This window comes from Vanellus vanellus, assembly GCF_965231255.1.
Source record: "Vanellus vanellus genome assembly, chromosome: 1".
In the NCBI taxonomy this organism is placed as follows: Eukaryota; Metazoa; Chordata; class Aves; order Charadriiformes; family Charadriidae; genus Vanellus; species Vanellus vanellus.
The window spans coordinates 135,362,682-135,386,953 of NC_138905.1; the positions used below are offsets into that span (position 1 = coordinate 135,362,682).

The 24,272-nt window shown below is 38.4% G+C and overlaps 1 protein-coding gene across 1 annotated transcript in view; it reads left to right on the plus strand.

The window, feature by feature from the left end:
• Positions 1 to 24,272, plus strand: part of ADGRG2 (adhesion G protein-coupled receptor G2) — a 62,521-nt gene that overhangs the window by 4,690 nt on the left and 33,559 nt on the right. The window contains exons 2-3 of the mRNA XM_082498505.1: positions 8,822 to 8,940; positions 14,778 to 15,395. Of these exons, the coding sequence (XP_082354631.1) occupies positions 8,823 to 8,940; positions 14,778 to 15,395 (736 nt within the window). The 5' untranslated portion in view covers position 8,822. The remainder of the gene's footprint in view (positions 1 to 8,821; positions 8,941 to 14,777; positions 15,396 to 24,272) is intronic.

The following is a 24,272-nucleotide window of genomic DNA, read 5'->3' on the forward strand; positions in this document are numbered from 1 at the left end:
TTTCTTTGGTACAAACTATTAATTTTGGTCATTGGGTTGTTGATTAAAACAGTCTGAGAGACTTTAAAAGAAAACTCAAAGAAACAAACAAAAAAATCCACCAAGTATTGTGCTTCTTAGCTTCCAGAGAAATTTTAACAGCTCCAAGTGCAAGATCCAAGAGACCCGTTAAGTCCATAACGCGAGGCTTAGGATGAAATCACAATATAATTTATTTTTTAAGACTTTGGGGGGGGGGGGGGTGTGCGCTGCTGTTCAAGCCAAAAGAACATGGAAAGGAAAGTGGGGAAGGAAAGTGTAAACTGAGCAGAAACAACTATTCCCCCCCGCCCCCCGTAAGATGAAATAGCAATAGCCTTTCAGGTCTCATTTTTGAAAAGTAGGAAAATTGAAAGCATGAGCTGAACAGTTGTCTTTCTGGCATGTCTGACCCTCACTTTATTCCTTCCAGCCTGCTTACATTGTTCACTGGTTTGAGTATTCCAGCTTTAGAAAAGTCTTTGTCCTTCCCTCTTTCTCTCTGAATCAAATTCAAGCCCTGTTATTGAACATAAAGGCTTTGCAAAACTTTTTATTTGTCTACTCTTCTATGCTTACATCTTTGTACACCCTTCCTTATTCCTTTTACATGGCTCAAGGTGCATGTCTAGCCTTCCTTTAATCTTTTTTCTATGTGCCAACTTAAATTTAGTCTTTGTTATACTTTCAGTTTTCTACTCTGCGGAATGCTTCTTTTATTATCCACCCCCCCCCACTCCCCCCACCGCCCCCGTACCTCCATACCCCAAAGCATTATTAATGAAAATGTAAACAACCTGCCTGTAGCTGAAGTAATACATAACTACTTTATTACAACTGTGCTGCTTCTGCTTCATCAGTACTTTGTAAACTCTTTGCAGTGGAAACCTGCTCAGGTATTGTCACTGAAGGGCTTTTTAGTTTGCTCTAGAAGATTTAATAGGGTGCGTGGATAATACTGTTCTCTCAAGGGAATACACAATGCAGAAGAGGATTTCCTGGATAGTGTAGAACTTTTATAAGAGCTGGAAAGAAGCCTCTTGCTCATCTCCCAGGTGACTGCTGGATATGAGGAGGTGAAACATTGCCAAACTGGATAAGAGGGAACAAAAACTTGCACTAGATACAGTGACACAAGTTACTATAAGAGAGAATTAAGTACTAAAAGTGCTTTTTGGCACTGAGGTCTGTAATGGAGAACCATCCAATAGCATATTACACTCGTGAATCCACTCACATAAACCTTAATGATTAAGCTTACACTTTTACACTAATCTAAGGGGAGATCTGTTAGTTGAACTGAGGGCAGACCTTGGCTTACCCAGCTTGGCATTTGTAAAAGTACAAAATAAAAAAAAAAAAAAGTCTTTCTAATACCAGTGTCCTGCAGCAGTTGAAAGGCTAAACAAAAGAATGGGTTTCTCAGAGAGTTTTCCTCCTGTTTATTTCTGTTAAAAACTGAACCAATAAGCTATGAGTTTTGCAGAAGATGGTATCTGTACCTAAGTGGCTTGTTGGTCTGTGTAAGCCAACTTATTAAAAAGTAAAATATTTAACATCTTTGAAACCAGTAAAGATTTATGTCAGGAGGATATACTTGAAAGGTCATTGAACTGGCTCCACACATTATCACTGTAGTCTTAGAAAAAGCTGTTGTTTTACATAAAGTGACTAAATTTTGTAGAACACAGTATGCCTGCCTGCTTTTACAGCCTTTGATAAACACTGGAGAAAATTACTGAAAACCAAGGTATTATCAAACAGTAATAACCCTATTGCTGTCTTCTGGAAAAACGCATAAAAAAACCCCATGGAACAACATTTTTAAATCAATGGTGCTACTTCTGCTGTTAAGTCAGTGAATACTGTATGTGCCAAAATTCACAGTGACGTAAGACTTTCCAACATAAGTGTCCTCCCTATTACATCTAACTTGCTTCAGCCAAAATTTAAAAATAACATAAAAACTTTACTACATTTGGTTCCAGTCTGGAAAATATAAGGGGTTGATGGAAGAAGCCTACAATGTTACGATTCTGAAAGTAATTAAAGGTATCAACAAGCTTTCATACCTAGGCAGCATGGTGTTTCTCTTGGTCTTTTCTGCCTTTTGTCATCTGGTATAGATTTGAATAATACAGACTGTCACCGAACAGCCGCCAGGAGCTTACCGTTCATTATTACCTTCCTCCTCAGAAGTAAGCTTTATAAATTTGGGAAATATTTTTATTAAAATCCAAGATTTTAATAGGGAATAACTACAAAAGTAGACAGAATGAGCCCCAAAGACTATGGATGAAATAAGTGTGACTTGAACAATATAGCTTGAAGTGCAGCAGTAGACAGCATGGTTAGAAGCAAAAGGGTGATTGTTACAGGTCATGATTGCCAACATAAGTTTCTGTTACCAACAGTTTATGCATTGGCAGTGAGAAACTGCTCTGGCTGAAACTTGGCATAGTTTTTTAAATGTTAAAGACTGCCAAGAATTGTAAAATTTGAATGTATTTTTCAAAAAGTGATTTAACAAAGCTACAGCGCAGAACAGCTGTATTTATGTCTTGCACTTTCTTTGGTTTTAAGCCTATTGACAATATATCTGCTGTAATACAAGGCAAGCAGTGGTTTAAGGTAAGCCCTGTATCTCTTCCTATTTCATCTGTGGGTGCACACTTCGAAAGCAGTCCAGGTTTCTCACACTGCACTTTGAGTGGAGCTGCAACATGCAGTCCACCTTGAGGCTGCCTACAGAGGCACGAACTCCATCTTCTCTGCCTCCCAGTTGTGTTTGTAACACAATCCTATTTTCCTGGGGCACCTCAAAGTCCTTTCACTGTAGATACCCGTGACTGACTAGCTAGCTGAAGGGCTTTAAAAACATCAACTTCAAATAATGCTACTCATCCTTCAGAGGTACAAAGCTGGGTACAGCAGAGTAAACATGGCAAAAGCCTTACAGGCCTTGGTTTTAACAGTTTTCTTTGCTTGCCCTTGTAAGTTGCTGTTGGCTTACTGACCCTCATCCCTCTATTTTGCCTGTCCTTCTGCAGCAGGCTCCCTGTCACAGTGTTTGTCTTGGTCAACCTGTTAGATTTCTACTGAAATCTTCGGCAGAAACTCTATACTTTTTAGGCAGATAAGACTCCCATTGTGTTGAAGGACAATTTATCAAAAAATAGTAAAATAGCATGATGTAAGCTAATTAATACAAATGATAAGAATACAGGCTCCTTTTTATACTGTCTTCCTGTCTTCATTTCCATAACCTCTTTAATTTCCAGAGAATGTGATATTAATACAGAATTGCACCATGTACTACACAACATAAAAAATAACCATCTAATTTTTCAAAGTATGTTTGTTCATGTATTTTAAGAAAAGTTTTATCAATTCTAGTTGAGCTTGCAAATTAATGATATGGAATGAAATGTTCTGAAACCTGAGTACCAGTGCTACAAGATTGTCACTGGTCAAAATAGAGCACTCTTCATGGAAAGCAAACAGGAAGGAACAGATTTATGCCTGAGCTCTTATTTTCTGTTTTTTGAATTTCCATTTTATTACCTGACCATGAAGAAAAGTAATTGCTTATATTCTCTTTTACTTCAGGCAGTTAGCTCTTTGTAAATAAAAGTGACTTTGTTATTTGAGAATAGTAAATGAGAAAGTAAAGACAGCCAGTGTAGTGGTTTGGCCTCAGCCGGCATCAAAGAACCAAGCCGCTCACTCAACTCCCGCAGCCTTGGGAAAAATCGGCAGAAAAAGGCAAAACTCGTGGGTCGAAATAGTGCATTTTAACAGAACAGCAAAAGGGAAGAGGAAAGAAAAACAATAACATCGATAAAGCAGTATAAAGACGCGATTACACTACCACCGCGCCGCGAACTGATCAGCCCCCGAGTAGCGACTGAGACCCTCTCCCCGGCTAGCTCCTCTTATAGCTGGGCATGGGTCACGTGGTATGGAATGCCTGCATCCCCTGCCGGCTTCTTGGGGAAATTAACCCCATCCCTGCTGGAAACAGGGCAGCCGGTTATATCTTTACCTGCAGTCTGTGCATAGAATTCTTTCCCACACTTGGGTGGCTCAGTAGTTGTGCCCAGTGCTGTTGTACTTGATTAGATGTACTTGATTTACAAGTGAAAATTTTTCATCCTACTGCAAAAACTATGCAGATTCATGCTGGGCTCTCTGAGTCATGCTCTACTCATCTATTATAATGAACAATGAAAATGTTCATTTGAACAAATGAACAAAATTAATAACAAATGAAAAAAACACTTATGCCTAATTCTGTAATGTCCACAACTATATATTTACAATTACATTACTTTTCAGGATCATTACTGAGAGTAGAGCTTTAGATTTCCAATACAAAGAAGGACTTAAATAAGTTTAAGAGAAACATAATGTTCAAATGTTTTGGCATGTATCATGTGATCCTTATTTCAAGAGGTATGGTGAAATTGTATTTTACATCTTGCTTTTTCTTTAAAAAATCTAAAAAAAAAATCTATCAAAGCTAGCAGCATCTTTTTCTTTGGTAGTGTCTAAACAGCATTGTTTAACTCTTTTAATTGTATTTTTTATCTGGACATTGGAACAAATCTTGAGCAAACATTAATGTCCAAAGTCTTGCAAAAAGTCAATTTTCCTGTGACCATGTCAGGATTTCGCTTTATACATTTACGCACTTTCCTGCTATCTGGATTTTATTGCTGTCCCTGGGACCGTTAATCTGCTTTTATAGCTTTGAATAGCTTCAGAGTTCTTGATGTGACTGTATTCTGTCAACAAGAAGATGTGCCTCTGTCCCCATTTGTCTTTGCCAGGCCCATCTCAGGAAGTGAGAACCATGTCAAAAAACCCAGAGGGAATAAAAACCTAAATGTGCTGAAAGTATTTATTACAGCCTTTCATTTAAACACTGGACAAATATTAGCAAAGCTCACTCTGGAAGGCCTGAGTTCAACTCTTGATGTTGAGGTAGTAGAGGCAAAGGATGCTGGAATTTGTGTTTGATTAGTTGTCTAAGTCCATCACTATGGATAGCTGGTTTACTGTACAAAAGAAGAGATTTCCCCATAAAATGGAGGAATAGTTATGCAGCTTGGTTTTGTTTGGAAGTGATCTCATTTGAGACTAGAATGGGCAGCATGAGTAAGCAAAGAAAGGAAACATTGCTTTTGTTTCCATGCAGCCTAACAGGCTTGGGGAAGTGTGGCTGGAAAGCTGCCTGGCAGAAAGAGACCTGGGGGTTCTAATTGATAAGCGGCTAAATATGAGCCGGCAGTGTGCCCAGCTGGCCAAGAAAGCCAACAGCATCCTGGCTTGCATTAGAAATAGCATGGCCAGCAGAATTAGGGAGGTGATTGTGCCCCTGTACTCAGCATTGGTGAGGCCACACCTCGAGTATTGTGTCCAGTTTTGGGCACTTCAATACAAGAGAGATATCGAGGTGCCGGAGCAAGTGCAGAGGAGGGCAACGAAGCTGGTGAAGGGCCTAGCAAACAAATCATATGAAGAGCGGTTGAAGGAGCTGGGACTGTTTAGTTTGAGGAGGAGGCTGAGGGGAGACCTCATCACTCTCTACAACTATTTGAAAGGACACTGTAGAGAGGTTGGTGCTGGTCTCTTCTCACAGGTAATTAATGACAGAACAAGAGGGAATGGCTTCAAGCTCCAACAGGGTAGGTTTAGACTGAACATTAGGAAAGAATTTTTCACAGAAAGAGCGGTCGGGCATTGGAATAGACTGCCCAGGGAGGTGGTTGAGTCACCATCCCTGGATGTGTTTAAGAGACGTTTGGACGTGGTGTTGGGGTATATGGTGTAGGGGAGAACTTTGTAGAGTAGGGTAGATGGTTGGATTAGATGATCCCAAGGGTCTCTTCCAACCTAGACAATTCTGTGATCTTATGGATGGGCATCCCTTTTAACCCTAGTAAATTATATTGTAGGTGCAGTCCTTGAAGTTGTCAGATATATTTAAGCGTGGCAGTTTTCATTTACATGTTCTTAGGATAATTAATGTAATACTGCTACTTAGTTTACTGACTGAACAACTTTATTAATGCATGATTTTTAGGCATTCAAGAGAATCAAGCTGAAGACAGGTTTGGACATGTTTCCTGTGACTCTTTAGAAAGCTAGCTCGCCTTTGACATTTGTTGCTTCTTTAACAAGAAATACCACCTTTCTACCTTCTTTTCCTGCATAGGATTGTGTGTATTAGCTGTGTCTATTGTTTTAACATACCATTTATTTTCTCTCGGCTTTAGTATGCTTGATTTTTGTATTCCTTTTATCAGTAGCCTTTCTTCCTGCTGGTTAACATCTGCAGCACCCATGCAGATGTCATTCATGATGTTGCCACAATTTGACTGTTACTTCCTTAGTGCATTTCAATTTTAAGTGTAGCATCCAGAATCTGCCAAGTGGAAGCAGTATGTGTCATCATCCAGACTGGTCTGTTTCAACGCAGTCAGTATGGTCTTATTTTTCTGCTAGAAATCTCACATACTGTGTAATTATCGAAAACACTGTATCGCAAAAATGTTGCAATGCTCTAATTTTTAAAAAGCCCTCGTTTATGTGTTCTATGTTATGTTACTATATGTGTATAATTTATTTGCAAGTACATTTAATGAATTTCCAAAATGTTAATTACCTAGCAACTTCACTGTTTCTCGGTTTATTCCTCTAGCACTTCTCTGGGAGACTTCAGCCCATAGTAACCATTTTATGCTAATAAATATTTACATTAATGTGAATTCTTGCAAAAAATACATTTTAGCTCTAACCTTAACACAAATCTACAACTCCTGAAAGAGTTCACAATTTACAGTCCCTGAAAAGAAGGGAACCTATTGCAGCCTGATACAGCATGTTCAAAAATAAGGTGAAGTTTGTGATCAGAATGAGTGCTAACCAATACACTCACACATGCACCAAACTTGTGATCATGGAATCGCGGAGTTTCAGAGTTGGAAGGGACCTCTAGAGATCATCTAGTCCAACTCCCCTGCTAAAGCACGATTGCCTAGAGCATATTACTCAGGACTGCATCCAGGGGGGTCTTGAAAATCTCCAGAGAAGGGGACTCCACAGCCTCCCTGGGCAGCCTGTGCCAGTGCTCTGTCACCCTCACCGTAAAGAAGTTTTTCCGTGTATTTGAATGGAACTTCCTATGTTCTAACTTGTGCCCATTGCCCCTTGTCCTGCCACTGGGAACCATTGAAAAGAGCCTGGCTCCATCCTCCTTCAACCCACCCTTTAGATACTTGTAAGCGTTAATACGGTCTCCCCTCAGCTTTCTCTTCTCCAGGCTAAAGAGTCCCAGCTCTCTCAGCCTTTCCTCATAAGGGAGATGCTCCAATCCCTTAATAATCCTAGTTGCCCTTCGCGGGACTCGCTCCAGCAGTTCCCTGTCCCTCTTGAACTGGGGAGCCCAAAACTGGACACAGTATTCCAGTTGTGGCCTCACCAGTGCAGAGTAGAGGGGGAGAATGACCTCCCTCGACCTACTGGCCACACTCTTCCCTATGCAGCCCAGGATTCCATTGGCCTTTTTGGCAACAAGGGCACATTGCTTGCTTATGGATAATTTACTGTCTGCTAGGATCCCCAGATCCTTCTCCTCAGAGCTACTTCCCAGCAGGTCCGCCTCCAACCTATACTGGTGCTTTACGTTCTTCCTTCCCAGGTGCAGGACCTTGCACTTGGTTTTGTTGAACCTCATTAGGTTCTTCTTTGCCCAGCTCTCCAGCCTGTCCTGTGATGGCAAAGCTAAACTTCTGGTGTTATGCAGAAGGCTCAGGTCTACCATAAAGCTGATACATTAAAGATAAACAATACATAAAGTTTACTGTTTTGCATTTGTTTCAATAATCAATTATAGAATCACTTCTAACTATGTATCTCTAAACCTTCTTATTTGGGAAATAATGCATGCAAAAAGCACATGAATGTTTCACTTAGCGTTTCTTTCAGCATGCAAAATATTCAGATGATCTACCTTTTTTTGAAAAGTTCTCTTTAAAAATTTTATCATTTCATAGAACATTATCTTTTATAGTAAGAGGCACGTTCTTCAACCACCATGTCCTATCGCTCACATCAGGCCACCATAATTAGGAAGAAATGTGGACAAAACCAGGTTTTCATGATAACTCTCCATGAACTTGCTGCCCACAGTTACTTGTGACATTTCTATTTTTTTTTTGCAGTAGCTTCTTGCCTTGAGAAAGAGATGAGGATCAGGAATAAAACTCTTCCTTAGGAGTTCACAGTGTTCTTATTAACGTGTCAGGTGATAGAACCTGTGGGTAGGGGACTAAAGAGATGCTTTCTATATACTTACTGAGATTAACAAAGCTTTTGGATAAGCTCTCCAAGCTTGCTCTCTGGCTGCTTTTGGTTCGTTTTTTTTTTGTGCGTAGGTGGTTTTTTTTGTTGTTGTTCTTTGTTTGTTTTTCAAATGTTGAAAACCTTATTTGTGCAAGGACTCATGGCCATGCTCTGATGTATTTGTGAGTCTTGGGAGAATTAGAGCTTTGGTGGGGTTTGTTTCATTTTGGTGTGTTTTTTTTTTTTTTTTTTTTCCTTTCAGCAAACACCTCTTTCTTTCTTGGTGACTTGGCAATATACAGGGTGTTTGTGCATTTCTGTACAATGTATACCCAACAGTATAACAGGGCTGAAAAGATTTACACTCTTGGGTTGGAAACATAATTTGTCAAAATATCTGCACACCTGCACTTTTTCTTGTCACTGTGGTTTATTTATTTATTTTTTCTCCCAGAATGGTTGCCTGGGGAAAACAGCACTGCTGTATTGGCAGAATACAGGACGTTTTCTTGAAATTCAGGATTGTTCTAACAGTCCTTTTACTTCATTTGTTCCTGGCTACAGCAAGCAAAGGTAAGACAATTTTTTCCTGATTTATATAGTGTTAGTACTCCAAAAAAATAGTATTAGTCTTGATGAATGGGACTTTTGAATATATTCAGAACAGGCAAGTTTCTGCTCTCTTGAAATCAAGAGGAAAAACTGCCATTAGCAAGAAATGAAACAGTGCTTAGCCCTTTGGATAAAGTTTGGATAAACTCTATGTTTGAAGTATTTGTTTTCATAAAAAATCATCATTGATAACTTCTTTTTGGCAATGGATGAGGAGAGAATGTAAATACAGTGCATAATAACAAGACAAATTACTTTCTTTTCATTTTTTTGAACTAGAAGTGTCACTATTTTCAGAACGTGTTCTTAAATCTTTTACACTGCTCTTACACAAATGCCACAAGATCCTTTGAGCTTCACTCTACTTAGTGCATAGAACATCTGCATTGCTCTTGGTTGTGGATCTGAATATGGCTACGAAAAATTAGTAAGGTCCAAAACATGTAACAGAAATGATGTATTTGAATTTAACAGTCTATGCTCTTTATATAAAAGTAAATGAAAAATAAATTTATAAAGTTCTTGTACAAATTGGGTAAGTGACATTGTAATGCTTTTGTATGAGGTACAGTAGAATCAGCAATTTGTGTTATATTAATGGCTATTCTGTAAGCTGGCAGATACAAGTCTGTCATTATTCTGGACCTCAACTGATATAGATAATAGAGCTTGTAATTTGTAAAACTTCCTTGTATCAATAGTATGTGACACATTTATCATGTTAGTAATGTGCATGGAATATTAAATAATTAGAAGTATTTTTGCCATGTACTTAATGGCTAGTTTTAGAAACTGGTTCCTGTGTTGTGGCTTGTTGTTTTACTCTGGAAGGTCAGAGTTTCTTGCAGTTCAAATGTACTTAGTAAGTACGCCTGCCTAATGATATTGTACTAGCAATGAAATTTCATAGGTTCACAGACTAGACTAATTCTGATTCTAATTCTCCAAATGTACTAATTTTCATAAAAATATGATTTTATTGAGACAGAATTGGAGATTCAGGTGATAAAACTATTACTAAGATGGTGAAGTTTTCACCTCATGTATTTTTGAATAGTAAAAAGGACAGCACTGCTGAGCAGATGGACAGATGTGATACAAGAATTTCTCTAAGGAAAATTCAACTGCATCTAGAGTTCTGAGGAAAAGAGATTTTTTCTTTCACCTACATATCACTTGCAAGTGTCAGCAGTCCTTCAAGAACAGATAAACTGATGCAAGGGTTTATTTATGGTTCCACCCTTTTTTTTTTTTTTTTTTTTTTTTTTTTTTTTTTTTTTTTAAGGCTGTTAGCACTGTCAGCAGCATCTCTGCTCAGTTCTCTCCTCATCTAAGGTGCCAAAGCATGTTTGTTCTCCAGGAAATATGAAAAGAAAAGAAATGACTATGTTCTTTCCGATGCCTAGGACGCTCTGGATAATGTGGCATAGTTTATCCCCACATATCCAAATACAACTGTGAATAAAAAGGAGCGATGAAATTAATTTTGAGGAAACAGTTCTTAGCTTTAGATTTCCAAAACATTCAGCAGAATCAAGTGACCCACATGTACAAAGTTTAGAGTTTTAAACTTTTTATAAAGAATAGTTATGAGCTCTAGGTGGAATACATTAGGATACAAGATTCTTGTGATGTCATTTTAATGGACTGTAGCAAGCCAAATGTGTTACAGGTGGCAAACACTTGCATAGAAATTGACTATTGTTACTGGTTAAAAGCCAGGTTGTGCAGACACATAAACTTGTGACTATTTTTATTCGAGAGAATACTCAACTGTATTAATCCTCAACTATACTGATACAGTAGCTATTAGTAATGTAAGCAAAATAACACTGGTGCTTATGTACTGAGAGAATCTGCTTCTGTATGTCTAATTCTTACTACCTATGGTTGGCTGTCTTTTGTAAAGTTGTCGATTATTACTATCTGAAAATGTTTGAAAAAAGAGAGATTACATTTTTGGTTTATGTTTGCATTACCCTAACATTGTCAGAAAGTTTATTTTAAATGTTTGGAAGTATGTGCATACATTTCGGGATTTCTTTTAGGCCTTAAGAACACATGCTTATTAAGTGGATGCTCTTAGTTTTAGTGAGGGGAAAAAACATCAGTTCTCACATCTATTAGAGATAAATATACTAAGAAGAAACAATTTGCACTTCTGAAAGAGGTTAAATGCCTGATTACAGTGAATAACATTGAAATGTCAGCCCAGAATTATTACTGTATGGAATTTCCTTGACTCCAAATTGTGATTTTTGCTTATTTTTCCGACTCTGGAGATGTTTGGAGCATTCTTTCTACTATGCTACCTTTTCTGTGCTGTGGTGATGAAGGTATGTTCATGCCAAGGTTTCTGAATGTGATTTGTATCATCCGGACCCAAAGGAACTAATTGTAAGCCAGAAATGCCACTGTCAGAGCACAGCCAGTTCCAGCTCCTCCGTTCTACGGTCAAGGGTGGGCCACTGCCCACTAGTACTGTTACTAGAGAAAATAAGCGATGATTAACAGAACTTCCAAAAACTTTAAAGTAATGTCATCTCCTACTTACGTTGCACCCACCAACATATCAAACAGACTTAGCCAAGATGAAGTTGATAATTAATTTCTAGCTGATTTAACACTGTACTGCGTGTGCTCCAGTTCAAACAGCGAAGTGCACTTTCTAACTATGGTTATGATTTCCTTTGTGCTTTTTCAGCATTCTTTGAGTAGACTGACGATATAAAAATTCCCAAGCCTTTCTTGTAACAATTCAGATAGTATTGGTATCTATTCTCTTAACTTTTGGTATCTATTCTCTTAACTTTGGCACCACTTTTTGGTACTTTTTTTTTTTTTAACTGTTTGGAGCAAAACGGGCCAGACTTTCCAGTTTCCAGAAGGGTAGACCTCTCTAAGTAAACTCTTTTATTAGTTTAAATTAATTTGTCCGGCCTTACATGCTGATCAATGGAAGTCTTTTTGAATGATACAAAGCAGACTAGGAGAATCATCAGCAGGACTGAGCTCGTTTTGCATCATTTCTCTTGGTTACCTGCCTTAAGGCTGTTTCCACCTTCAAGTTTATGTCCCCTCCAGTTCCCTTGACAACTTCGTAGTGTCAGCTCCCCTAACTGTAACAGGATTTTGCTGCCCTTTAATTAATTCAGTCTTGGCACATAAACACTGATTTAATGCTTAACATGAAATCAAGCCTCTCAGAATTTGGTTACTTCCAATATGAAGAATGCTGATGGTACTTCAAGTTTTGATCAACATTTTTTTCTCAGGAATGGACTTCCAGTCTTCCAATCTGTAAAATTAACAGTGACTTCAAGTTTTGAAGCTGTGTCAGGGGACTTCCTTAACTGGTCACTTTGGCCATCTCTGCATGCTCAAGATTGCTTACAGGAATTTTGGAGGGTATATGAGTCATGCAAATATAGTTCTGACATATTGTCTCTGAGGAACAGCAGCTGCCTCAAATCTTTCAAAACCTTCAGCATAATTCCTACTTAATAATGAAAGATGAACAATTCTTTTTCTTTGGAGAGACTGTATCACAGGTGTTGACATATAATTGTATATCTAGCTAGCTGTTTCCTTTATAAAATCAATTTCCTCGTGATCTGTCCAAACTGGAAGGTAGAAGATCTATCTTAATTGTAGTAATCCTTTTACTAAAAAGGATTTTTTTTACATTTGAACTTTTTTTTTTTTCTTTTACATTTGAACCTGTATCTAAAAATCTCCACTTCTGTGACACTTTCACCTCCCTCCCAATCTTCCTCACCAGCTTTTAAGTCATGTTTTAAAAACTGATTTTCCATGCTCATCTGTTCTTAGCTGAGTATCCCAGATTTTGCCTGTTAGGCTCTGACAAATGGCCAAACTGAATGAGTGAATTCAGGCTTTATGGTTGGGCAGGAAGAGAGTAGTTCTGCTTGCTGTTGGGTCAAGTATGCTTTTCTTCTCCATCACCGTAGAACCATTCTAAGTATTACCTCACCATTCAAAGTCTGATAGTTAGGATTTTCAACAAATTCAGCCTGTACCCTGAGAGTCTTGTGTTTGGTCTATAGCCTTGTATGGCACTTTCATGATGTATGTTGAACTTCAGAAATGATTCAGGGTTGTGAAAGATGCCTACAGATTTCTGTAATTAGCATCCCAAAGGGAGCCTCAAAGCTATAGTAGGCAACAAGAACAGTTATCAATGACTTTCCATGAAACTGGATTGATATATTTTGTGTTTCAAACTTTTTCTGGTAGCTTGTAGCTATAAAGCTGCACTTGGAAGTTAGGAACTTCCTCCTTTTTCATTTGTTGTTTGAAAAAGAAATTTTGAGAGCCCTGTGGTCAAGAGGCAGAAAAGTTGAACACGTTCCTGATTGAGAATTGGCCTCATGAAAGCTGGTGCTGTGGTTGGTTGAGAAGATCACAGAAGAGCTGGCTGTGACCTTGACAGGTAGCTAGCACTATGAATGAAACCTACCTTGGAAAAAAAAAACCCACCCTGATCCCAGTGGCCTGGAAATTTGTCTTTTCACAGGGGAGCTAATGGAAGAGTTTTCTTCCTGTATTGACTGATCTTTTCCTGCTGTCCAGCTCTGACCAATCATGGTTAATCACATACCTCTTTTAGACAGTACATAAAAGCTCTGCATATATTGATAAATAAATGCCTACTTAAAGGTGTCAGTAATGTGTTCTCTTGCTCTGGCTGAGCATCTACCAGGCTGTTTCATTTTTCTGTAGTTCCACTTCATGTCCCATAGGAGTTTTTCTTAGTTTGGATTTATTTTGTTGCTGATGGGTATACCATAAAGCAAGCAATCTTGATAATGATTGTGCAATTGAAATGTGCATTTTTCCACAAAATAAGAGTCAGCTCCAAAGACCTTACACCTACATCCACAAACGCCTGTACTTTCCTCTAGTGGGACAGTGGAGGAAATGAAGCACCTATAAGAACTTAAAAGCTATGATCAAGTTCCAGTGTTTGGGGCATTGTCTGGCACTACTGGCTTTACCAGCATTGACAGAGCCTGAAACCTTGTTTTCACCAGTAAATTTACTGTTAGCACCTAAAATTCTATTTACTGTTACAACTCAACTCTGGGTTGCCATCATCTCAATGCCTTAGTAGATTTGAGATTCACAGACCAGATGTCTCTGCAAGTAAATCCCCTGATAGAGAACAGTAAATGGGGGACAGATGGGATTAAATTTAAAAAAAAAAAATCAGTGACTTAAACACATTTCCTGAGAGTTACCTAAACTCATTGTCTTCTAGAACATGGCTGTTTTCTACCTTTCCTGCTGAAATTCTGCCAGTATGCAGCAGAGGATTTAAGAATCTCAGGGTTGGAAAAAAATGGCACGGAGAAGCATGATCTTGTTCAGAGAAGCAGCATGCAAGGCTGGGACATAAGAAGGCAGTAAGGACTGTAGTCCCTTCTTCTAGCTCTGTTTCTGTATTTTATCCAGTATCTATTAAATGCAAAATACCTGTGCAGTCCTGGGAATAGGAACCAGGATCTGTGATTCTCTTTTTGCTTCCCACTTGTCGTTTGAGTGCTACCTTAGAGAACTACATGCTCATCCTTCATTTTGTGTATGCCTCCAAATTTACTGCTTCCATGCCACAAAAAAAAAAACAAAAGAGAAGGATACAAGGTTGTTTGTTAATGTGTTATTTTGAAAACTCCTAGGTAAATGCCTAGGAACAGTGCTATATGGAAGAATAACATTCATATAGATAATCCTTTTAAAAACAAAACCATTTTACAAATCACTTTTTCTTTATTTAGATCAGGAGGGTTTCCTAGGACAGTATAAAGCCGTCTTTAAGACTGCATGCGAAGATCCTTGGATTATGTCACCAAGAATTTCTCTGCGTCCCTTGAAAGAATTCATTGTCTGTGTGTACCTCAAGCTGTATTCGTCAAATAGTCCCTGGACAGCATATGTATACAATCAAGAGACATCTCACAGCGATCTCTCTGCAAATAAATATGATCTTGGACTTACAGGAGATCATGGTAAATTGAGGATATGGTTGTTTGGAAATCAAATAAATACAACAGCAAGAGTTTATGACAACACTTGGAACCACATATGTATCCAGTGGAAAAGTGAAGATGAGGAGATGAAGGTGTTTATAAATGGAACAAAAGAAGTAAACAAAAAAATAACTGGGAAAGTTAATCTCCCTGGAAAAGGGCAGTTCTTGCTTGGCTGTTCAAAGCTGCCAGGTACAGTTATATCACCCAACCTGGGTATGACTGGGGAGCTGTACATGTTCAGAATGTGGGATAAAGCAAATATAAAGCAATCTTGGGACTGTGAAGATAGTGGTGTTATACGCTGGAGAAAGGAGGATTGGGTCTATAATAAGACAGTAGAAGAGGATGACTCGTTGCCATGTGGTAAGTACCATTACACCCTGTTTTTATAATAGAATTTTGGTCAAAAGTTGATCTGAACGTGTCTAACATTTCTGTTCCAGATTTTACAAAGTCTTTGTCTATTCGTCATTTATAGCTAAATGCTTAATAAGGTCATGTGAGGATCTGCAGCTTTCACCAGCTTTTATCCAAATGTAAAAAGCATAGCAGCAGTCCTTTAAAGACTTTCAAATTGCTTCAACTTTGTGTCTGTCTACTGTCCATGTAATGGTAATGAGAGAAGGATGCACCCAACCAAAATTTACTGGAGTACTACGGCTTTCTATCAATGTAATCTTAAAATAATTAATTTACACACCTTCTATTTGGAGAATAAATATATAGGAAAGCATTGCTTGTCCTCATTTTGCACATTCACTGGGTCAGAACTTCAACAATCAATTTTTCACTGCTTCACTGGCACATTACACCATCTTTTACAGGTATGGTCTACATCTGTAAAGATTACTGAGGCTCTGATATTTTTTTTTTTGCTTCTGTATCAGTAATGTTTTCTTTTATTAAAATGACCAAATTGTTTCTCACGCATTTCTCAAAATTCCTCTCTACCCTGAAAAAGAACCGCAAAAAGCTTTAAACCAGACCAAACCAAGATTTTATTTTCAGAGAAACTTAGTTTTGATATAGTTGAAATGGAGTTAAAGCAAGAGAATAGTCTCTAAAGCAAGAGATAGCTTTTGCTATCATATCTGTTGACAAGAAAGACAAACTTGAATCAAGCTTGGGTAGTATTCAATTTATCAACCATAGGAAATGGTATCACCCCCTAAGGCCTTCAGGGATTTTGAAGTGACTAGCTCAATTGATTTGTAAAATTCTTATATAGCATAGGTGCTTCAGTGAAACTTAATTGTGGTCTTCATCACCTTTATCCTTAAAAACTGTGCCTATCTATTTTGTGCAGACTAAATAATATCATTTAGCTATGTAATGTTATAATCGCTGCCTGTCTGGGTAGATTAAAAGTGTCTTAGTAAGGGCATTAAAATAAGGAGACCAGATTTCATTTTCTGGGAGATAAAAGAAATCTGTCTGACAAACCAGGACTCGTGGAGAATGCCTCTAACACTGGGTCATAATGAATGAAATGCCTCTGCTGGCCTGATGCTGTAGTTGGGAGCACATCTTCTCTGTTGAGTTGTGTGATTTGGGAGACGAGCTGAAGAAAAGATGTCTCTCTCATGTTTGACTCTGTTTGAAGGAACAGAGCCCTAGGGATGAAAGAGGAAGCATTCTGGCTATCAGACAAAAGTTTGGTACAAAGAAAGTCTGAGAGAGATCTGTCTGGATAGTGGGTAACCTAGGTCAGAGTGGAGCATCTGGTTATCTTTCACCGAGGCACAGCAAGGACAACCTTCTTGTTTTCATTTCCAGCACTTTCTGCCCTGAATCCAGAGCATCCTTGAGCATCACAGGGCAGCTTGGTTAGACAATGCCCACCTCCAGCCCCAAGTGATTAATGATTTTAGAATTAGTGATTTAGGGGCTTGTGGAATCCTTTGTCTAACTGTAAGAGCTCTCTAGTGAGTGTGTAAAATGTATGGTTTCCAAAGCTCTGTCACTTAGTCAAATTGAGTTTTAATTATGCTGACAGAGGTTTGTTTCAGTACAGAGACCATCTCTACTGCCAAATATAAGTTTTCTCCTCTAGATAACTTGGAAGAATAACAGCTTTTTGCAGAAAAGTTTACTGGAATTTTTTTAACAGTTTATTTGCCTGTTTTCAGGAAAAGGTGCGTTTTAGCTGATTGTCCTCCCCCTCCAAGTCAGCCTGTGAAAGGCACATAGTTAGCAAATATCTGTCCAATGATTTAATGAAAACCAAGCATTGACAGGAGCATATAATAGTCAACGTCAGGCAGTCAATGTCAGGCAATTTTAATTGATGGTGCTACTAGTCTTACAATCTGATTTCTTTCTGTAAGTTCCTCTGTACACCTGTGTAAAAATTGTCTGATTTTGGGGGCTTCTCTGTTTTTGTTAAAAGAGAAGGACTTTTAGTAGTAAGTCTTCAGAAAGATCTGTTTTTGTATGCTTAAAGAATGTAATTGGCAAAGGGCTAAAGGTTGTGAAAGGGCTATGCCACCTGTGTAGGCACAAAAGGTGAAAAGGAAGTGTTTCATTACAGTCATAATTGTGCTGGAGGACAAGTTTCAGAATTTTTTTTATGACCCAGTTGGCATTTTACACATATATAAAACAATGATTTGTAAAATGTTCAAAATTTACCATGATTTCTGTGATTTCTCCTTTGTTTAACCACTCAAAATCTTTGTGCAGTGTAAGACATATCAAATTGGAGTCTTATAGGCAGTGATGCACTCCATTAATAAATCTAGATTTACTTAACATCACATTATTTGGTTATGTTTTCTTACCTCCTTTTCCCCCCTTTCTTTTTGTTGACTCTTTAGATTCTTTTTCTTTTGGTTTTATTATTTATTTTTATAATAATTATCCAGATTACCAAAAATGTATTTAGTTTTTTCTTAACCATGTGTGGTCTAATAAGGACCAGAATCCCAATTCTGGTAAGATTTACACACATGCTTAGCACTTAAAGGTAAGCATGTGTGGATGGGATTACCTTTGCAGTAGCAGTAGTATTTTATGCATCTGAAGGTTTGCAAGAAAGGACATATCTGACTGCTTCCCGGTTTGTGGTGAGGGCTGATTGCATTTCTTGGACTAATGGAATTTAGCAATAGAAAACTTTTAGATCTGAGTTTAAAATGCCACTCTTGCTTCTTCCAGTCACACAGTCTTCCGGTTCTCCTCTGCTTGGTGTAGCCATTGCATGCTGAGCAGGTGTAAATACTGGAGGTAGGGCCAAAGAGGGAAGGAGGCCCCACACATTGTGCGTCACTAACCTTCCACTTACATTCCTCAGGTTCCTTTGATAATTCCCCTTTTGCTGAGAATGAGAAGTAGCCTAACAGCTGTGATACAGAGAAAGAGTGCCACAGATTGAATGTATCTCGCTTTAAAGATCATCTCCTGGTATTTAAAAATATGTAAGTGAAGAAAGATGTGCTCAGTGTTCCAAATGCCAACTTTGGAAAATTTCTTTATCTTGTTCCTTGATGAATGATTCCTGTTTAGCTACATACTTTAATGTTGACAATATGAGTGATATCACTATTGTCTCTGCATAATCCAAGAAAAAATTGCACTAAGTAATACAAAGCTTTTGGTCATTTAAGAGAATTCTAAGACACAAGAAAATAGGTGAGTTTAAAATGCTAAATGCTTGAAAAGAAACTTCAGTCATCTGTGAGCACCAGCTCTTCAGTTGTCATTTTTACATGGGATATTTGCAAGTTACCTTTAATAATAACTTGACAAGTGGAAGAAATGTACTGTTTAAACATTAATCATTTCAGTTACACATTAAACAGTAACATTCTTAATCCAAATATACATATACAAACTGTTACACTGTGCATTTATCCAAGGAGTACAGAGATGATGGGATATCTTTGGGATATTTTTTACAAACTTCAGTGAATAAATAAAATAGATCATTTATGGCATAACTGTAAGTAGTATCAGTGACAGTAAAGCACTGTCATCTCCTTTGTGATATTGGTGCCCTAACTTTTAGCAGGAGTCCAGTCCCTGTTGCTTTTTGTTGCATTTTTTTGCATAAATAAAACTCAGTGTTTATAATGTGGAATTTTAGATTTTTCTAAACTGTCCTGTCCAGCCTTCAAGATTAAGGTGTTGCATCCTCTTTTCCATGTGCCTTTTTCACTCCCAATATTGCTGAGCCTGCTACTGGTGATGCAGGAGGAGGTTTCCAGGCTTGTGGGAACAAGGCAGTTTAATGCTGATGGGAGAAATGGCAAGTGACTGGTGCCCTGTGTGACTGTTTTACATTCGCATGCTCAAGGAAGAGGAAAACTTCAGTGTGAGCTGTTGTTTTAGTTTGCAGGTGTGGGCAATAGGAGGTATGATTTAGGCTTATGTAATCCCTTTTAAAGATTTCCTGAGCTGTGTGCACTTATGATGACAGGATCTGCTTTCCTGGAAGGGGGAGTTGAGTCCCAAGGCTTTACCTCCTCAGGCAGAAGGTGGAAAAGTAGTGGCCGCTCTTCCACTCATCCAGTCTGCATCTCAGTCTGTTGGGTACCAAACTTTGGGACATATTGTTACGTTTACTGAGTGGATCATGAAAGCTGTAGATGAAAAAATAAATTATTTGCCCCATTACTATTTTCTTTCTAAAACTGTAAAGACAGACTACTACAGAAACCTTGAGAAGGTCTTAAAGGAAGTAAATGTGACGGGGAAACAAGTACCTTACTCTGGAGTGCCTATTTGATGAGTCATGTACCAATCTACTTTGTACCTATTAACAGAATGCGTGTTTAACCTTCCCTTTCTTTGCTCTTGTTGCCTCCCTCTTCTGTGATATCAAAGGAAGTAGCTTTTTGGAAATAAGCCTGCCAGAGAAGAGGTGATTTGATTCACGTCAGTACCTAATGTACAGCTTTATACAAATGGAACTTCATACAATGGAACTTTATACAAACAGATAAAAACTGTATTTATAACCTAATTTCCTAAAAACCCATGTAACATTGTCGTGGTTTAGGCCAAATCGGCTACTGGGGAGCTGGGGGACCCCAGATGGGACCGACAGATGCTCCCCTCTATCCCTCTTCAAAGAGAGAGGCAGAGGAGGAAAAAGACACTTAGGAGTTTAGAAGGAACTAAACTACTTTAATGAAATATTAATAATAAAATAAAAAGAAATAATGAAAAGTATACAAAACTGTATCAAGCTCCTGAGATGACAATCACAACACCGGCTGGCACTGGGGCAGTCCCAGGCTGTACTCAGTGATGGACAGGAACTGGATTCCGGATCTGCATTCAGGATGGGGATCACAGGCAGACAAACAAGAGTCCTCCTCAGATGTCGGCCATTGAAGGAAGAGCAAGCTGACCCTTTGATCTCTCAGCTTTTATACTGAGCATGAGGCAGATGGGATGGAATACCCTGTTGGTCAGTTTTGGGTCACCTGTCCTGTCCACTCCTCCCTGCAGGTGGGACCCCACTATGCTTTTCCGCTTCTGACTCTCCAACGGGGTAAATAACAAAGTTGGTTGGCCTTGGCTGTTATAGCAATAAGTATAAGCAAGAGCCTCTCTGCATACCATGCCTGGGCATCAGCTATAAACATAGGTCTTATCACTCTGAGAGAGTGAACATTGTCTGCACAATATGCTGTTAATTTCAGTAGTTACAGAGGCCCAGCTAAGAAGCAAAGTTACTGAACAAAATTGATTCTGTTTTACCTCAAACCAGGACAAACATCAAACTTTAATTAAAAATATTGCACCTAAATTTTTTGTTGAGGATACTAAAATGAACTGGATGAAGTGATGGAGCCTGATGTGAACAAGCACTTTCATTGTTTTCTTGCATTTGCTTCTGTCCAATAGCCAGTGATAATTCATCCTTTCTTCCATGGTGCCACCGCTAAGTCAGAGCAGACATAAGGTGTCATGAGAGGCACCAAAACATAAAATTAAGATTGCACTTAGTTTTATCCTATAAACGTATACAGTGTGCCTCAAAATCTAACTTACATAAGAAGTCAATATGGGCTAAATGTCTACAGTGGAACAATCGGGGAGGATTTTTACATGTTACTGTTATTAATGATAATTGTGTGACAGCATGGTTCATTTTGGCCGAATGTTTATCCAACTGAAAGGTTTATCAAATGCTAAAGGGACCCAATCTCTTAATAGAAAATATGGATTTAATTTGAATATCAGAATTGAATGTTGTGCCTATTTCTGTAAGTAAATGGATTTTAGAACAGTACTATTTTGAAATTTTGCTGTTTGGGCTACTCTGTTTTGTTCATGAGCAAGTCCTGTGAAATGCATTAATGTCAGGTATTTTCATATGGTTCTATCCTAGTAACACTGAATACAAATCAACGGTAGTTGCTGCACAGTACTGATACCTGGTGTAATACATACTGATAACTGTTGCCCGTGCAAATGTTTAGAAGGGAATTTGTATAGCCTTAAAATTACAGTGTGGAATTGACTTTTTAATGTAAAATGGTTTTAATTGTTTTTCAGCCAGAAAGTTGTATTATGTATCTATTTGGAATTAAAGCTTCCACTTTGACATTTCTGATGGGAATTTTTAGTGCAAATCAATTCCCCTGCCTGATTTTTTTGGTGAAAAAGCTTTCAGCACTAAGTTTGCTATCACATCTTATTTGGAAAATCTAATTTTTATTAATCTCCTGGTATTTTTATGTGCATTTGTAAGTCAAACCTGATCTTATCAGCAATACACAGTCGTGGTTATCTAATGCCATTCTGTGGTGTCAGCCAAGTACTGCGGCATGGGAAGAGCATATTATATAGACACCAAGGTGTCCCTTGGGATTCTTCCATTCAGATTCTGCTCTTGATCTATTTGTGAGAGCTGACATGGTCAATGGTACCTTTAGTTTGAAAGAATAGTCCTGGGTGATAGTACAAACTTTTCTCATTTTGGCATGCTTTTCAATTAATATAAATAAAATTTTAGGCGCTGCATTTCATAAACCTGTCATCTAGGCCCCAGAACACGTAAGTCCATAAATGTATGTTTTTCTGCCAGTAATGTTGTCTGTGCTTCTACAGACTGCCAGGGCTGTTGCTGCTCCTTAAGTGTTCAGTGCCTATTTCATGTCTGGACCTGACTAGAAAGCAACTGCCCCTTGCATTCTCTCACCATGTTTCCTGAGAGACAAAGGCCAGCAGGCATGACCCTTCTTGCTGTACCATCCCCTGCCCCTCCACACTGCACAGACTGGGCAGGCTGGGTGTCCATGTGAAGACTCTAGTTCACTACAGTTCAGATTCTTTTTCTCCTTCTCTAAGAAAACACTCCAGTTGCTGTGTCAGGCTTGCTCAAAGAATTGCTTTCTGCAAAAGTTTAAAGGCAATCATGAAGTGTTAGGTAAAACGGTATTAGTCAGCAGCAACACTGTTCCCCTGAGATAGGGGAGGAAGAAGCATCTGCCAGTTACTTAGCTCTTGTACGATGTTGTTATCTGCAGCCAGGTTCTAGCTGCTTCGCACTCCTCCACCCTGGAAAAACTGAACTGCTTCTGGCAGAGGGGTTTGCCTGAAGACAGGTGAATCAGAAAGGGTGTTGCCTTTCCAAAAATTTTAAGAAAGGGTGTGCTGATCCTAAGTTAGATTGGTGGTTCAGAGAAGAAAAGGATATTTTTCATTCTTCCAGTTGGAGATAGAACATTGTACACTGTTCATGCTTTAAGGGCTTTTTCTGTATCCTGTTGTGTAAGTTACTGAACAAAAGACATGCTATGAGTGACAATGCCTTTGGTGCAGGGAACAGAACCATCCATCCCATCTTCACCACTGTGTTAGAAGGCCTCCTTCTTCCTTTCTTCCCTTTGTCTTGATTTTTGATTTCTGCTTTGCTTGGTGGAACAGCTTCAGTGGGACATGTGGAGACCATCCCATCCTAAAAGAGCCAGTAGACTGATAGTTAAGATTCTCATGCTAAGGAATACTGTAAGCATAAGGCTGTTTTGTAGACAGAGCCAGGCAACGGCCTCTCTCAGACCTATATCTGTTTGTGGACCTAGGCTTAAGTACTGTTATTAATGGATTTAGTCTCCTACCAGATGGGAGGTGCTAAGTTTACACTGGTTCCTGTTGTCATACAACGTCATTATGGGAAATGAAGGTTGTCACAATGCAAATACTGGTTCCCAGGTAAGCTTTTTGCAGCTGTGGTATGGAGCAAAGGCAAGAGTTGCTAGACAGGTTTAATACCAGTGGAACAGTTTCCTCTGCCTACACAGACGGGATTCTCAAGTCTTGGCTTAGCTAGCTATTTGTGTCAGAACAGTACAAAGTGAAGACGGTAAAGGACTTGCTGCATTTGTTTCTAACAATGCATGTTAGTAACAGAAACTGGTGCTTATCTCATTTAATGGAGTTGCCTTTTCCTTCAGAAAAAAAAAATAGTTCTTGTGGGGACGTAGTCTGCCTCCCTTGCAGCAAAAGCAAAGAATAATACTGAATAATGTCATTTGACTATTTATTTGCTGTTTGAATCCTCAGTAATGTTCTCTATTAGAAAAAAATATAGAAAAGTCCTACTACAATACATAATGTCTTAGTTTGGAATAGGATATCAGGTATGTTGACTTGATGATCCTAAACTAACAGTGTCACAAATAAAAATGCATGGAGCAAATATAATGAGGTTTCATATACATAAGGATTTTCTTGCTCTTGTTGATAGTAAACAATCGAAGGGAAATAAATTTTCTGTTAGCTTGTAACAAGCACACACCAGTTATTTTACTTTCCTTTTTGCATGTCAACTTTAGGGATATTATAGATTGGACTTTAATCCTTCTCCAAATAAACCTTGTTCACTTTTCTAGTTCTTAAATCCAACAAAGGAGGAGGGTTGACAAATGTAAGTGAAATTAAATAATGTATGACAGCCTTTCCTCCTTCCCCCTTTCTATGTGCAAATGTGATTCTGATGAGAGACTTGGTTAGTGATCTTAATGCTGCACCTCGGTCAGTGACAAGTTTCATTCTCTTGGATAATTTCTTGCAACTGTAGGCATGTGAATATTGTACTCTAAGAAAAGTCATAGTTATATTTGTGTCCAGAAGAAATTGCTCCTCAAATTATGCATGCCCTCATCACTATTTGCTAGCTCCATATTCATGGCTTGTGTTTAGCTTATTTTGCTCCCTGTACTGCTGGATTTGTAATTAAAAGCATTTGGCATTTTTAGAGTTCACTATTTTCTTACTAACCTACAG